The sequence below is a fragment of the Limanda limanda genome, chromosome 21 (genome assembly GCF_963576545.1).
Source record: "Limanda limanda chromosome 21, fLimLim1.1, whole genome shotgun sequence".
Classification (NCBI taxonomy): Eukaryota; Metazoa; Chordata; class Actinopteri; order Pleuronectiformes; family Pleuronectidae; genus Limanda; species Limanda limanda.
Window position 1 is genome coordinate 15,409,723 of NC_083656.1, and position 17,244 is coordinate 15,426,966.

Below are 17,244 nucleotides of genomic sequence, written 5' to 3' on the forward strand. Positions count from 1 at the left end.
CCCGAAATAAAGATAATTGCTTGAAAAAATCTAACCTTTAATTAGTTACAGATTTAACTGATTGTTTTCACGCAACTAAATGTTCAGATTCTTTGCATGCTGAAGTTGAAATTGCCGTGGAAGATGTCTGATACAACACAGAGTTCATTTATACCATGTTAATGCTTGAATTGGCGTTTTTGAAATCAATATAATTTTTTTAATAAGCGGAGGATATGAAGGAGAATTGGTTTTGCGAGTTTGTTGCATTGGCATTTTTCTAAAATAGAACAAAGCAGGGCTGTATTGTGTCTGTGATCCATTCCAATAAAAAACAACTGTTTTTTACAGACTTCCATTGTACCAGTGTTATTCATTTCACTCCACTCATTGATCATTTAAAGCAAGACAGTCGCAATGAAGAATACATAAAACTGCTAAACCTGTTTTGATTGTTACGATTGGTGATTAAAATACCTTCCAAATACAGAAAACCCATTTTTGGTGGCTATTTCTCTTGATGTGCAGTGAATCCCAACATGTTCACCAAAGTTCTCTAGAACAAATAACATTTTGATTGGTTACCTTTGTTGTCACTCACCAAATAGTGGCTAGTTAGTTACTGACATCTAACATGTTTATAAATAATTTTATTAAGTTTATATTAACAATAACATTATATTTACAAATTTTAATGGTACAATTGTATTAACTTGGGACCTGTAAAAAAAAGCTAATATCCACTTCTGTTAGGTAGTTAACTCCCTGAATAACTGAAAATGTATTTATGAGAGTATAATAATTTGTGCAGACTTTCAATGGATTGTTTGTAGTGTTCAGCTGAAGCTCTATTCTGCCATCTGCTGGTTAAATCAGTTTGTACAGTATGTTACATTTCAAAGGAGCATCTCCTATGGTTGTTGAGCTGTTCCATCCTGTTGCTAATGGTGTTCATAAAACTGATTGAAAACATCAAACACAAAAACAAATCTCTGTTAAATCTGCCAATTAGTTTACATCCTCATTAGCTTCTTGAGTCCAGTGAGATTAAGATGCTGATGACTCACACTTCCCTAATCTGCCTCTCTGCATTTTGAACGTGATCCAAACAATCCAGCCATGTACCTCTCAAAGAATTCAGAGTCGATGTGAACAAAATATTGAAATGTAAAGTTATTCAATTGCAATTATTCAACTGGTTACTAGTGATATTCTTGAGAACTTCATATTTTTGGGGTTTGGGCTATTAGATTGACATGGGGACCCAGGTTTAAACTGAGTTAACTCCCCCTCCCATCTCAAATGAGGATCATCAAAACAATTTTTTGTCAACTTAAGTCAATTTTGTAATGTAAATGTTATGGAATCCATAGACTAAACTAAACAAAGGCTGCTCAATAGTTGGGGAATTTTATTTCTAAAAAATAATACAATATTTTAAACATATGCACAAAAATACAGTGTTTTAATCAACTCAAGTCAACCGTCCTCCCCGTCCAGCATTGTCCTGATGTCAGAGAGCTCACAGCCGGTCAGTGACAGCCGCAGCTCAACGCCACCATGTCGTCGTACTGCTTCAAAACCACGTTCTCCTCCTCATCGAAGTATAACAAGCTGATGGACTGGAGTCTGTCGGGCACACAGCAGGGCGCTCCCACCTCGTCGCTCGAGAGCTTGAGCGCGTGCATGATGGAGCGCACCGTGGCGTGGTTGGTGGCTTTGAGGCTGCCCCCCAGCGGGAAGGGACAGGAGCCTTTGCAGTGGTAGGCGTTGTAACCCCGCGGGGAGATGATCCAGCCCGACCAGCCGATCTCCTCGAAGTCGACGAAGAGAGGGACCCGCTGGCAGGGCTGGGGCGACTCGTGGAGCGAGGGGTCGGGAAATGCTCGTCGCGTTCGGCTGCGGTGGTCGCGGAGCTCAGGTGCTGCTGCTGCAGGTTGAGCTTGTCCTGTGGAAAGAGAAGGAAAAACCATCATGTTAGATGAAAGATCCAAGATGGACTTCATTGTCATTCAGACCAAACACAAGACAAGTGCAGAGGCGATGGGAGAAATTTACTCTGCATCCAGCTCATTCATGTCATTCAGAATGCTATGGCGTCCTATGTACAGTAGGTATTAAAGCCTAAAATTAAAAAAATAAATAATGAATGTGGTACAAACAGACAATAGAATATTACTTGCAACTGAAACTACACACATTGAGTAATAACACAAATAAGATGCAAGCAGACATGATCATTATTGCATATATAGAATTAAATTGCACTAATAAAAAGACAAATTAGGTCTGAACTGTGGAATAAATAAAAGCTTTTTCGACTTTGGGATTTTGGGAAATGTTCATAGCGCAGAATTATTTGCTTTAACATCAATGTTGCTACCAAAATGCTAAAGTCTTGAATTAAGTCTATACAACAAGAGAAACAAGATACATGTCATGTGACGGGTTCCCAAAACACATATCTATTTGGATATTTTATACTGAAAAAATATATAACTCTTTATTGTTTTTTGGTGGAAAAACCTCTTTATACAATTTATTTTAATGTGCTGCAGTTTCTTTAATATTAATATTACAGTACCTGAGACAATAGCATTGATTTACGTTATTTTGTTGATACGTGTGGTGAAGAAGCCCAGTAGTGTAACTCCATCAGTCATTATGAGTATACTACAGTGGATGTGGTACAAAGTATCGTTACTGCAACATATCTTCGTCCTGACTCATAAGATACGATTATTGATACGCTGGCACTAAATATTGATATTTACTTACTCATATATATATATATAGTTTGGACTTTTGCCAGTTTATACTTACAATGATGAGCACATTGACAAGTTACGGCGTGTTTTGTGAGCATTGTTTTGTTTTTGTCTGTGAAACTGACACCAAATTGCACTAAATAAAATCACAAATCCTGCACTTTACATCTTCAGGGGCATTTTGCATTCTTCTTCAGTCGGACAGATATCGTAATGTAGCGTTAAATGATTGTCTTGCAATATATCAATCATCACACAACAGCTGTATTGTGATATTATCGCCGTGTTTTGCATATCGTATTTCAAGTCACCCTGCAATTCCCGCCTCTCATATATAGATATTACATTAATATTAATATGTTAGAGTTCTGTTTAATGTTATACTGAATAAATACAATTCATGTATTCATATTTCTTGTTTACAACTGCTCCTTATAACAACGATGTATTATAGAATCATGGAGACCGTACAGTCAGCTCGGCCGCTACAATGTTTAGTTGGAGTCAGAGCCTTCACACTCTAATTCTGTAACAACTGAGCTACTGAAATTAAAATGCAAACACAGATGAATGCCTCTCTCATGTCCCTATATACCATCACATTGACACACTCACACACCACGGCCACCTGCCTCTTACCCAGGTATGACTGGTTGAACGCTCCTGTCTTGACATCATCTGAGAATATGACCAGGTAGGAGTTTGCCTCCGTCAGCTCTGCCTTCTGCTTGGATGAGGCCACCGCTGACTCCATCCAGTTCCCAGAGGGGAGGGTGGTCACCATCAGGATGCCGTTATTCTCCTGGCTGTTACGGATCCACTTAGATACCTGTCAGTCAGAGCAAGATTCAACAATAGTTAGTTGGGAAATACTTTTACTTGTTAGATTGGGTAAATAACTACATCATGTGAACAAATTATGTCCTCGTCCAATCAAATGAAAACATGTGAGTGGTGATAGGAAAACAAGTGCCAAAAAGAAGAGGTTTTATTAATGCTCAATTATTTTAAATATGTGAAATAAAACAAAATAAAGGGGTCATTACTGTTTGAGTGACGTTGAAGACCTCCCATCCCTGAGTGTAGAGGGGCACCAGTCTGGAGGTGATGAGGTTTCCTCTCCAAGGCTTCACCCGGCTGTCCAACACCTCGTACAGATCCACCTGGACGATCAGAACACACCACTGTCACTTTTCAAACCTCATCACACTAAATTCTTGCGTGGCCTAATCTGTGCAGACATTAAAGCAGGTGAACTGTTTGAGGTACACCATGTTAGAAGAAGATCACATCAGGACTAAACACACAGATATACAAATGAAAGCCTTTACCTTATAGAAATGAGGCCCGTGTGACTTTCCCATGTAAAACTTCTGTTTCTTCCTGAACCAGCGAAACTCCGCTTTGATCATTCTCTCCTCTCTGCCGAAAGACGACAGGTCGAAGAAGTGTAACCTCTCTCCAGCATGACCTGCAGGCGGGGAAACATCCAGCACACATACAGTCAAGCGGTGACATAGAGTAAATACTCCACATTTCACTGATAAATATACGTAGCCGTGCGTAATTGCGCGCCTGGATGACATTTACGCACGCGTTTAAACCATAGACTGTATGGTTTAAAGTTTAAACGGTTTAAAGTTTAAACCATACAGTCTATGGTTTAAATAGACTGTAAAGTTTAAAGTTTAAACTTAAACTTATCTTCCAAAATACTTGTCTCACTAAACAACCGTTCAAAACAAACAACCAGGCGTCAAATCCAGTGGCCAGGTTTTTGTATAACTCACCTTTATCCACAAAGCTCCGCACAATGTTTCCTTCCAGGATTTCCTTCTGGCTCTTTGGCCTCCCGTCCGTGACCGACACCGCGTTAAAGAGATCCACCATGAACTGAGGGGCCTTCTTGTGAGGGGCCGCCGCCGCCGGACCCCGGAGCGACTCCTTCAGCTGCAGCAGCGCGTCCAGGTGCTCGCTGGCCGTCCTCTTGGTCTCGTCCGAGGCCGCCCACCCCCTGGCCCGCTGCGGGATGGCGAGCTGGGTGACGCATCTGGGATGGAGGGCGAGGACCAGCAGCCACAGGCGCAGAGCTCCTGCGGGCATTTTTGTTTTAGAGAGAGAGAGAGTGGACCCTGTGTGCGCACGGTGGGTGATAAAGGGTGAGACCCCCGGGTTGGATTTGAAGACTGGCTGCCCCCCCCTGTATTCATCTAACACTGGGAGATGATTGGGCCGCGATTGATGATGATGATGGGGAAGGAGGGGGGGGACAAGACACACAAAAGATAGGTGAAAACGACCCGAGAGTGAGCCGTAAAGGTAGCAATAAATACATGAGCAATTTCCCTTAATTTGTATGTCCAGGTTAGAGGAGGTGAGAGGCCCGTGTTGTTCACAACCAAACAGAGTTTTTTATCAGAGAGCATGTTTGCAGAGATATGGAAGCGAGAAGATCATTTACAAAAGTGATAAACCCCCCCCCCCCGACAGGAGTCACCATGGAGACTATACTATAAAAAGGAGTACAAGAAAGTGAGGTAAATGCTGTGCGTGGAAATATCGCATGGATTGTATTTTTATCTATCCTACATATTGGAAAGATTGTCCCGTATCTTTTGAGTATCGATGGAGGGGGGGTGAAAGCAGTTTGTATAGAAGACCAAACAAAGTTCTCCCATAATGATGTCATGTGTTTCTGGGGCCCAGCTGTGTGTTATCAGCACGGGCCCAGTCGCGGGAGAGCAAACGAACAGCCCGGAGCCGTGACGCACACGAGAGCCGCAGTTAACGCACACGTGACCCAGAGTACACACCGAGACCCCCCGTGACGTGTATATTCCTCCGTTGTCATTATTATTATTATTATTATTATTATTTATTCATCCTCCGGGATCATCTTCACTCATTCACCTCCAAACAAAAGGGATCAAATTCCCAAGATCATCATGCTGATCAATGGCCAAGTCGCCCCCCCACCCCCCCATGCCCCCCCCCCCACCCTCTGCTGTTAATCAAATTCATGTGCCATCACATAGGAATGATGATCCCCTCATTTAGGGGCCATTACTCAGGTTTTAAGGCCCCCCACAATGAATGGGGCCCCCCTCCCGCCACCCCTCATCTCTTGTATGGCTTACACCGTGAGATAAGCCACAGGATAGATTATGGCCATAAACACTGTAAACAGCTGGAGCAGGAGATCACATGATGATTGATTTAATGAAACAGGAGTGTGTGAAGTTGTTTTTCGGAGGGGGTCAAAGGGCGTTCTGTGCACCAGGTGACGGAGACGCTCACACCGCTTGCTGATTGGGTCTTTTCTGTCCCGGCGAAGCCTTCGCATTTGTCAGGCTCCAATCACATGACCCCTCTTCCGTAAGAAAACCACCAGCACGAGCCTCAGCTCCCAGTCCAGAGCAGAACATGTGTAGCTTTGCTGACCCTGTTGTATTTGCGAACAGCTCTCGTTCGGTAAAATTCTGCATTTAACAATGATCCAACATCTTAAATGCCTCATGCTATTCGAACAATCTGCAACGATTCTGCAGCCAACCACTGAATTACAGGCACATGCCCAGTGTACGTGAGCTATTGCGAAAAAATGCAGTTTTCAAACTAAAACGTAGTAGTATGGATGTAGCCTACGTGTAAGGCGCTTCATGATCTGGCCCAAGACTTTATTTCTGATATTTTAATTCCTTATCAACCTCTGTGCAGCTGGTGATCTTCAGGCAAGGGTCTGCTGTCACTTCTTGAATCTGGGAGGAAAACTAGAGGGACAGAGCATCGGGGGCCAAAAGGCTCTGGAATGAAAAACCTTTTCAAAAGGCATATTCCTGATTTAAATTGTTATTTTATCTCTATTATTACTAATGCAGTGCCTGTTCTAAACCTGCTGATTGGAATGGACTGTTTGCTACCTACTTCAGAAAGGTTCCATGTCACTGGTGAGTCCTCTACTAAAATATAGCACACTCCATTGTTTGTGTGCTGGGCTTTTTATAAACAATTTATGGTGTAGAGTGAACTTGGAAAACGTTGTGTTCATCCTACCTGCCGTTACCAAGTTCAGTGTTTTCCTTTGGGTGGTGAAGATTTCTCTATGTTCAGTGCTAAACCTCAGGAAAGGAGATGCTGTGGAAGCTGTTACTTCGTCCACCCGAACACCAGTAACTGAGTTCCTTCTCTTGACACAAGTAATGTTTGTGTTGCACATGTGTGTACTGTATGTGTGTGTGTATATGTGTGTGACTTCTTGGCACGTGGATGTATGACACAGCTGGGCGTTGTGGGATGTCCTCCAATGTTTACACTGACCATGTGCTGATCACAGATAGACTTAAAGGGAAGCCCTCTGACGTGGATGTGCGCAGAGCCTCACATAACAGCTCGGGGGCGGACCACAGCCCGGCACATATGGCTGGAGTGTTACAATCTGTCAAATAGCCTGTGGATTTATTAATGCAAGTCTAGTAGAATAAAACCAAGTTTCAGACATAATCTCCAGAAAAAATGTCAAGAAGTTTGTTTTTCATACATGAAGAACGCAGCAGGTGAATCTCCATTTCCGATGCATTCACAACAACAAGAAAAGTTTAGAGGGTAATTGTTCATAAACTAAAGTAATGGATATTAGTTTTTTTCTGTTCAGAGATGAAATGTCAAGGTATCACGAATGCCCTTAGAATTTATTTGTGGGGACATTCCAGTTACACAATTGTAACGTCAGTACATGAAATATCAAGGAATCATTCAAATACATAGGATCTATCCTCCTAGGACCATGAATATCTGCACAAAATTTCCTGCAAATCAATTCAGTAAATGTTGAGATATTTCAGTGTGGGCCAAAGCGGCACTGAAATAATTTGTGTAATGATTTGGTGCTATGCAAATAAATATAAATTGAATTTGAAGTATGGGAAAATACATTTTAAATAAACACACGTCAAGTTTTCATACTACAGAAGAATTTTCAGTCGATCTGGTTAAATACTGAACAATTGACGTTTAAAGCATATCAGACAGTAAATTTCCACGTTCCACTGAAGGTGAATAGATTAAGTTAATGGCAATAAGATTAAGGACAAATATAAATAAGTACGTGTGTATCGTTTAAAGGGGTAAATGTTTGGAACAAATATGATGAGGAACTTAAGACAGGTAGCTAATCTGACAAGTTCCAAAATTCTTTAAAAAATAAATTGATGAATAAATACATAAGTGAAATGTAAATATACTTATATTTGCCAAAATACAAAATATGTTTTTTTTGGTTTTTCTATGGCTGTTTTCTGTTTTTACTGACTGTCCTAAACAGTGAATAGAGAGCAGGCGTAGTACACTATCACTTCAGCCCACACTTTAACACACAAGCACACGCTTTAATGGTTTGTACTAATTTATTGTGGAACATGAATGTATGGACGAAAATAAAAAGATTGTGCAACTTAGCTTGTTAATCATATGAACTTACTGAAGAAAACCACTAGACCATGTTTTCAAAATCAGATGTTGTAAATGAATGACGAGCCTGATTCTGGTGCAAGATTTAATAACATTTAATTTGTCCAGATTACAAATGTGACAAGCGCCTCAAGGCCGACACATTTTTACTTGTCTTCAAACAACAGCTTTTCCTCCTGTGACATGTCGTAACATCTTTTATGAAAAAGCCTTATTTCCCTCTGTGTTCGACACTCATCACATCCACACCCACCCTGACAATTCACTTACACTTTGCTTGGGACCAAAACCTCAACGTTGCATTGCCAGGTCTCCAGCAGACTGGAGACTAAAGTCTGCATAACTTCTGCCTGTCCTGTCTGCTTCAGATTATCTGTTCATCACTACCTCTGCTTTTACATGCAACTCAATGGCTGTAGAGCTCTCAGTTGGACAGCAGATGGCGCTATTGGCTTAGGCATGAATATCCAGTTTTAGTAATGACGTTTAAAGTATGATTTCAGGGTACTCTAAGTGCACCATCATATATATCTGACCCCTGGTTTTAAAATAATGAGAAAACCTCATACATTCAGTGGATGTCGAGTTCACATAGTCGTAAATAAAGTTGCATTGCATGAACTAATAAATACAAGACACCCTAACAGCTAAAAGTTGTTATGAACAGGTTTTATGGGACTTATATCTGACAAAGATCAACAAGTTATACTAAAATTACCATTAATGAATTGCAGTAAACCAGTATGTTAATTTATTTATATCTATTGCAAGTTAAATATTTCAAAAGTCTCCATTGATCGAACCGGTGAGACCTTTAAAGACTCACCTCATTGTTTTTTCTACATTACATTTGAGTAAACTTAGTTCTATATATTTTCAGAATCAGCACGTTTGTTAGGAGCCCCTCAGATTTCGTCTTGGGGCACGATGGTTGTTGCTCGAGCTTCAGTGAGCTGTGGTCGACTCTTTCACCCACGGCCGCCTGGCTCCACATCTGACAAGTGAGTCCATGTGTTAATGACTTCACCTCGTGTTAAATACCTCTACTGAGGCAATTAGAGACACATGGAAGGCATTTGCTACAAGTGCTGGCCACTGCTTGCAACCCTGTTTGAATGAATAATGAAGAGGAATACAATCACGGCAAAAGTGGAACCACATGACAAGGGTGTCGGAGTGAGCCACAGTGTAATGCGATTTAAAAAACTTTATCTCTATTGCCTCTGAATCCAAACGGGGTCAGCTGCCCATTAGGTGTCTGTAATGCCCATTGTAACCAAGAGGTTGATGCTTGGTGGACAACCGTTTTTGTTGTTGTCCCTTTCAGAGACAGAGTTGAGGGTACCATTGTCATTGTTCAATTTAAGACTCTTTAGCTGCTTTCAGACATGCAATGAACTCCACAGCCCCAAAGTGAGAGCTCTGAGTTTGAGCCTCCTGACTTTCTGCAGACTTTCTCTGGCCAGTTCTCTAGTATAAAGTCTGCAGAAAGTCCAGAGGAGCTGATCTGAGAAAACAGTAGGAGATCTTCTGCAGTATTCACAGTGAGCAAGTGGGGGTGTGGATGAGGTTTCTAACATGCAACAGACGCACAAAATGAAAATTGTGCCATACATGTAGAAGACACTTACAAAGATATTAAGAGAGCTTTTGACGATAAGAGCTGATGCAAGCGTTTATGTGTTTTATCGACAACACAGAAATCATGCTAATCATGTGTGAAAGGAAAACTCAGCAGAAAGTCCAGACATCCTCCTTTGTTTCTTTCTGAAAGGGTTTATCTGACCTGACAGCCTGATCAGCTGCTGTGAAGGGCAAATAAAGTAAGTGCGGTGCATCATCAGCGTAGCAGTGACGAGTAACACTGCAAGAGTGAATAACCTGAACGAGAGATGTACGTACAGTTTAAAGAGAGGAATAGAAACAGAGATCTTCGAGGTACGTCACTGGAAAGAAAGCGATGCTTCATCCCAGTGTGTCACAGGGTGAACATGCAGACATGGAGAACACGCACACAGCAATATTCCTCATATTTGCTAACTCATTATCAGTTTCAGCACACCGCCATGCCAACTCCGTGATACAGTTTCTCAACTTGTCAACCTCCTCAGGGGTCGAGGTGACTCTGTGATACTGATAAATAAGTTTTACAGTTCCCTCAGCATGGCTTCAGTAACATTTTTCTTCTGCCAGTTTGGGTGCTTGTCTCAGAAGCTGCGGAAGTTGATGTGTCATCCATAGAGTGGTTTCTAAATGGAGTGGTGGATAGTGCAGAAAGCTGAAAAATAGTAGAGTAGTAATTTTACAAGATTTAAGTCGAAATATTATGAGAATAAAGGCTGCATGTCATTTTAGAGGGGGAATATCAGAAGATCAGCCCGTCGTCTGTCAGAATGAGGACTGTGGATGATCCTATTTAGTTAAACTAAAGATCAGGTTTCAGAAATAATGAAATACTTTATCCTTTGGCTCATTACCATCCCACCTTTGAAAAAGTTCTTTTGTGGACTGAAAGTTAAGTATCATTTATTTTCCTGCTCTTTCATCCTTCACATTTTGCTTCTCCCTATTTACTTCCTTACAGGTCAATGTAGACCTAAAAATCTCCTTCATCTCTGTTCCATAAAAAAACATCTCTCTGTACATTTTGCAGTAAGACGAGCTGGAATGGAGGGGATTTAAAGAAAGCGAAGCTAAAAGGGACCAATGAGAGAATTGATTAGAGATGACAGTTAAAGAGCAAGAAATAGGAAACTGAAAAAATTGCACTAAAGCAGCCAAGGTAATTCTAAGCCTCCATCGCCATACTTCAGACAGGCGTATTAGATTCATACTCACTAGAGACATTAGGACGATGAGAGGATATCCTCCTCAGTCCCAGCAGATCTGATGAGAGCAGAAATGTATGTGCTGGTCAGTTAGTATGGAGACTCGACGACTTCCTGCTTCATCTCGGAGTGAATGAAGAATTGGCTTGAATTTAAATGTTCACGATGGAGGAAATCAACAACATGTGCAGTATGTGTTCATGACACCTGTATAAGAAAAGTGTGTGGACACCACTATCATTGAGATTTTCTCTATATATGTTGAAGTATTTGTAACAAAGAAAAAAACTAAAAAGTTCCATTCTTCATTACTGTGGTAGAATGTATTATTTTACATCTACCAGTTAGTGTAAATCTCAACAACTAACAGGGTAAAATAAAACCATGGCTAGCTGAATCTTATTAAGTACCTGAAATCTGCATTCTCTCAATATACCACCGGAGGGCGACTCTACTGATTGCAAAAATACGTTTATTTCTATAGAAATCTATGAGAAAACGTCTCTACTTGTCACTTGATTTATACCATTAATCAACATTTACCTTAGGAGTTTATTGTCTCAATATCTCGTCTTATTCAACACAATATGATGGTCAGTTTGAAAATTATGCTCCTATTTAGAATGAAGTAGAGGATAAAATGCAGAATGCATTGAGGGCTTGGATACCATATGATTGTCAGCTTGTACCATCCAATGGATGCAGGTCACCGGTGTAGGCGGGTGTGTCCTCAAGCCCTCAAAAAATAGCAAACTGGAGGCTAAACAAACCAATGAGTGACGTCATGGTGGGTTGTATGTCCGGATCTGTGTGTCATAAAAAATGTCATACAATAAGATGACAATACTAAGAAATAGAGAAATAGACAGACATAGAAATAGACAGACGTAGAGAGCGCTGAAGATAAGTTATCGCTCACTCCGAATTCCTTTTTCTTCTGTTCCTGGTTTCCGCAGTGCTGAGTTTGCTCATCCAGGATCTGAATTCAATCTTTCTTTTCATTTGAAGCATAGCTTTAATTTGTAGAAACATAGAGGACATTTAATCTTGGCTCACACTCCAGAGGCAGTGATGTTGTATGTGGCTCTTAACCAGTTGTGTTTTTTTACATTCCAATTCCCCTCTGCTCCGCATGTCGACCCCCCATCTCTGTCATTAAGTCAGCCAGACGCTACTTCATCTGGCATATTATTGTAAGTCCGGATAATAGAAAGTTCCTTGTAACATTTACCTGTACCTAATTAAGCTGTTTGTTATCATGGTCGGCCACCTGCAATGGTTATGATTCCATTCGTATTTGATTGTACAAATGTTTCTACCTACAAATGTGTGTGTGTGCGCATGCCTTTGTAAGTGGTAGTCCAGGAGTTCTTTGTTTTTTGTTTAGACTTCTTTTCTTTTTACGTCTGTGTTCTTACAATTGGGTCTGGACTTTCTCTGGAAGTTGCCTTTAACACATGAACAAAGCAGCAGGAGATGTTCTGCTCCAGTGTCCAGATGAAGGCAGGTGCAGCAGGCAGAGGCAGGATGAACCATCTCAATTCTGCTCTAAAGATCTTGTTCACATCGACTTTGGCGTCTGCCCTTATCAGCAAAACTCTCTCGAATTTCTGGTCCCTGTCTTTCATGTGACCAGCAGCACCTTTTCATAGATATATTTGTATTTTTCTTTTCAAATTTGTGTTCGTCCCAAGTTTTTACAAAGGGGAGACTGGCAGAAAAAACGCTGACATTCTCACGTACAGCCCCATAGTAGAATGTCACATTATCTGGAGTTGGGTGCATGACTTAAAGCAGCTTTACAGTTTTTGTTGCCAGTATCTCATTCATGTATTTATTAATGTTTTCTTCATCTTTAATCAAACTGCATTCAAGTGGAACCAAGTTCACAGCCCAGTTCCTCGTCTTGTGTTTACAAAGTAGAAATGCAATACTTCCTGTTTGTCAGAACCCATACCCCTTGCAAAAAATAAATAAAAAATCAGCTACCGGAGTGTTGACAACAGTACCAGTGCCAATGTGCTCAGCCAGTCTGGTGCCAGTGTTGGGACGGAGGCCAGCCGTGAGGAAATTGGTGGCATTAAGCTTTGACTACTCACTGTTTGTTACCTGCCCAGCACCAGATGGCAGACGGACAAAGTTAGCGACGAGCCTGTGAACATTTAGCAGCTGGACAGCCAAATGTGAGCTGTCATCGATGAGACAGACAAGTTAAACTTCACATTAAAACCCCAAAAATTTAAGCATTGAACGGATGGCAAGCAGGAAATCTCAGCACTTCTCCCTCTCTCACACTGTTTTTCATTGTGTGCCAGCATCCTGCGGCTCCCGTAGCTCGACTGATGTAGATTAAGGTGGACTAGCCAAATAGACTGAAGAAGCCCAGTTGTTGTAGCTATGGCTCCAGCGGCTCGAGGGATTCAGGAACGTGGAGAAGCAAAGGGTAATGTTTGTTTGTTAACGCCACATGGTCTGTAAAACTGTGTGTGTGTGTGTGTGTGTGTGTGCGTGTGTGTGTGTGTGTGTGTGTGTGTGTGTGCACTTGGATATTATACATGTATACGCATGTGTGAGTTAGCATGCAAGTTTCCAGATGGAGTGAAGGTTTATGTTATTTAAATTGGCTCATACATCATACCAGCAGCCCATTATGACTGAGGTCTGCTATCTGAACCACACATCGCCTGCTCTCTTTTTGTCTTCTTTATTTGCATGAACTGGTCACGGGTTTGATAAATGTTGATCACAAATGATGCGTGGAAAAAGCAGCGCTGTGCCTATCTGCTCCAATTTGTTCTCTCCATTTCCTTTCACCGCAGAATCGTAGAGCTTATAGTTGGAGGAAAAACACAGGAATGGGGTAACTCCATTTCTGTCTTACTGCTACAGTCCAAGATCTGACCAAACCATGATTGGATCAAATCTATAGGCTGGAATATAAACCCTATCATATAGATTTAGGTCACAGCATTTTGAAACTGACCTGCCTGCCACAAGTCAGCAAGCAAATGATGGAAAAGTTGGCTTTTAACATTTGTCAGTCAGTGTGCATCATGTGCTTTCACATGGGGCAGATGGAAAGGGGTGGGATGTATTGGTTTTTCAAATTATAGCCTGCTCTTTTTAGTTTTTCAGGAATACTAACCACAGCTCTAATAAAATAAATCACTTCAGGGCTAAGGTATTAGCGATTATTAAAGACCACTACGAAAAACTTGAAACGAAAAACTAGATTGAGAGGTGTTCAAAGTCTTATCAGACAACAAAACATCCATCCATCCATTTTCTATTATCCTCTTATCCTTGGGGGGTGGCAGGGGGGAGCTGGAGCCAATCCTAGTTGATATTGGGCCAGAGGCGGGGAGCACCCTGGACAGGTCACAAGCGTATCACATGGCCAACACACAGAGACAAACAACCATTCACACCTAAGGTCAATTTAGAGTCTCCAATTAACCCCAATCTGCGGGTCTTTGGAATGTGGGAGAAAGCCGAAGAAAACCTATGCAGGCACGTGGGAGAACATGCAAACTCCACACTGAAAGACCCCAGCCGAACCGGGATTCAAACCAGCAACCTTCTTGCAGTGAGGCGATCCATCTTCAGACCCCACTGCGTTGTTTGACTGGCGCCTTTTTAAGAGCTAGTGACGGTCTGAACTTGGCCTAAAGGTAAAAGTTATAACTGGTGATACGAAGGCTACAAAGAAGGAAACAGGTCTTCCACCCCACTTCACAAAAGTCAATTATTTCATCTGTTTTTCAGCAACCAGTAACATCCTTCTTTTGCACGTGCAACTAACATTTAAACAGATATATCATTGATGATATATTTATTTTGTATATCGGCAGTTTGTTGGCAGTCATCAACTTTACATGAGGTTTTGGCTGGACGTATTGTCCCCAGACTCCCTCAGCTGTTTGACTAAAACTCCACATCAGTATTTAAGCCTTTTAAACTAAACCCTGCACCTTTGAGATGTTATGCCAAAGTTTACTCAGGCTTTGGAGGAGCTGAACTAAGTGCACACAGGGAGCCGTTCGGGGAGCCTGGGAGTCTGGAGCATCAAATACACAGAGCTGCAGCAACTACGACCGTCTGACAACTTGACATTTCAGCAGCCACGAAGCAACAAAGACTGGCAGTGATCGGCAACACTTACACACCACTGCAGATTTCTCATTCTGCATTAGTGCTGGCAAAATTATTACAGCACACATTTAATAATGCGAAGAACCCGAAGGACAAATGCGATGTAAATACTGAAGAAGTGCTTCGAGGAATGTCAACCAGAGTTTATTAAAGTAGCAGGTTCTCATGTGTCTTTGATATAAGACATTAAGTTATTGAATGTCAAGTTCAGGTAATTAAACACATGTGAACTTTATTTGTATTTGAATATCATGATGTGCTGCTCATCAGACTGGGGTGTGGGAGTCGAATAATCAAATTCAATAAAGTGAACTTGTTCTCGAACATAACCTTAGTTTATTCTTTGCACGTCGTCTTGAGTAAAAACACAAAGACTATGCAAAACTGTAACATATAAAGGGCTGATGGAGAGGATAAAGAAATCCTAGATGTGGATTTGTGGTCAGTTTTTCAGCTTTCTCACTGATGCTTCTCGGACTGGGATATGGGATGGGGAACCTGATCCAGGTCTGCTGCTCCCCGTCTGAGAGGAAAGCAGCATATGGAATCCATCCACCTCATACATCTATTTTTCATCATCACCCTCCTCTCCTTTCTCCATTGTTGTGCTGAGTTAGCAATGGGACTCTGGTTGACCAGTGGGCAGTTTATACTCGCCCGCTCTGCACTCTTTCATCCTCTTTTTTCACCCATTTAGCAAAGTCTGGGAACAGCCCCTGTCTTTTAAAGTGTCTTTAAACAAGATCGGGTCATAGCTTAAAGAAACTACCAAACTCTTTAACTACTTATAAAATCTAGTTTTCAAGGTATCATAGAAATGTGGGTCACTTCAGGCAATGATGCAGCACTTCTCCTTCTCGTGGCCCGCAGAAAAATAATATGAGCCTTTACACTGGATACTTACCCATTAAATGAATGTATTTTTTCTGCCTTTTTATATAAAAAAAAAGTTGGTTTATTAAATATATTATATTAGACTATAATTAGATCACAGAATAGTTTTACTTGTTATTAGCTAATTAGCTGATTTTATGACTGGCTCTTATTTACATGATTTGACAGAGGTCATACAGAAATATATATAAAGATGATATGGCAATTCTCAAAGTGAAGTCAAAGCATCTATATTGCCCCCTGGTGACTGAGAGCACTGTTTGTCATATATCCCGCCTCCTCCTTGTTAGCAGATAGGACATGGACCAATCTCAAATGTCAGAGTACACATTAAACAAATATATCCCAAAAATGGTGTCTATCATTTAAGGTGGTTCTGTTCACATCAGGATTGGTCAAATGTATGTGTCAGCTGGACCACGATACCAAGGATCCACATCATAATCACAAGAGCAAAGACTGGCTCCAATTGACGTCTACTGTATTTGGGATAGTTTGGCTTTTTTTTTGCAATATTGACAAAAATGTCTATTCAAAATCTCTCATCTCATGTTAACAAAACTCAGACAATCACTGCATCATGACGTCTGTTGAAAGAGCTTTTTGTCGCTCTACAAGAATCCATGGGAACTTAACAATACCCAGCCACAGGGTGAATTATGGCAGTGGAAATGTAAAATACAAATATGACAAACATTACAAATTATCACTGATTCCTATGCGGTTATTTTGAATAAGGATTTATTGCAGGACATTTAATATTTGACATTCTTAACAGGGGGAAATGTATTCCTCTTGATGAGATGGTTGGTTAAAAGGTTGAAATGAAAGAACATATAAAACTAAACATTTCTTCAGACAAAGGCTAAAAAAAAAAAGAAAAGAAAGCATGGCCAGGGCTCTTTACCTCTCTGGCTTTTTACTTGACTCAGATTGCGGTTTTGTTGCACAGCCTCCATGAATAATCTGAGACAGGCCTCATTTACAAATAAGTGCCTCAATTGCTTGGAACTGGAGGATACTGTGTGTGTGTAGACACTCGTTGGAAGGATTTATAAAGTGTTTATATAAAGTGTGACGCGGGCGGATGATGCCAAATGTAGGAAAGGATCTCGAGTTTAAGCCAAAATGCTTGTTCGAGGAGAAGCTGATAACGG

The 17,244-nt window shown here is 41.0% G+C and overlaps 1 protein-coding gene across 1 annotated transcript; it reads right to left on the reverse strand.

Moving 5' to 3' along the window:
* Positions 1-1,511: 1,511 nt before the first annotated feature.
* Positions 1,512-4,850, reverse strand: LOC133027370 (bone morphogenetic protein 2-like). The gene is made up of 5 exons (XM_061094353.1): positions 4,538-4,850; positions 4,079-4,218; positions 3,794-3,910; positions 3,387-3,576; positions 1,512-1,927 (listed from the first exon to the last, which is right to left on the reverse strand). Exons 1-5 carry the CDS (start codon positions 4,848-4,850, stop codon positions 1,512-1,514), a joined length of 1,176 nt encoding a protein of 391 aa, XP_060950336.1.
* Positions 4,851-17,244: the final 12,394 nt, after the last annotated feature.

Excerpts from the sequence above, each read along its gene's own strand:
- LOC133027370 (XM_061094353.1), bottom strand. The coding sequence starts at position 4,850 with ATGCCCGCAGGAGCTCTGCGCCTGTGGCTGCTGGTCCTCGCCCTCCAT. Across the intron at positions 4,219-4,537 it reads GCGGAGCTTTGTGGATAAAG|GTCATGCTGGAGAGAGGTTA; the intron begins GTGAGTTATACA and ends CCCCGCCTGCAG. Across the intron at positions 3,911-4,078 it reads ACGGGCCTCATTTCTATAAG|GTGGATCTGTACGAGGTGTT; the intron begins GTAAAGGCTTTC and ends CTGATCGTCCAG.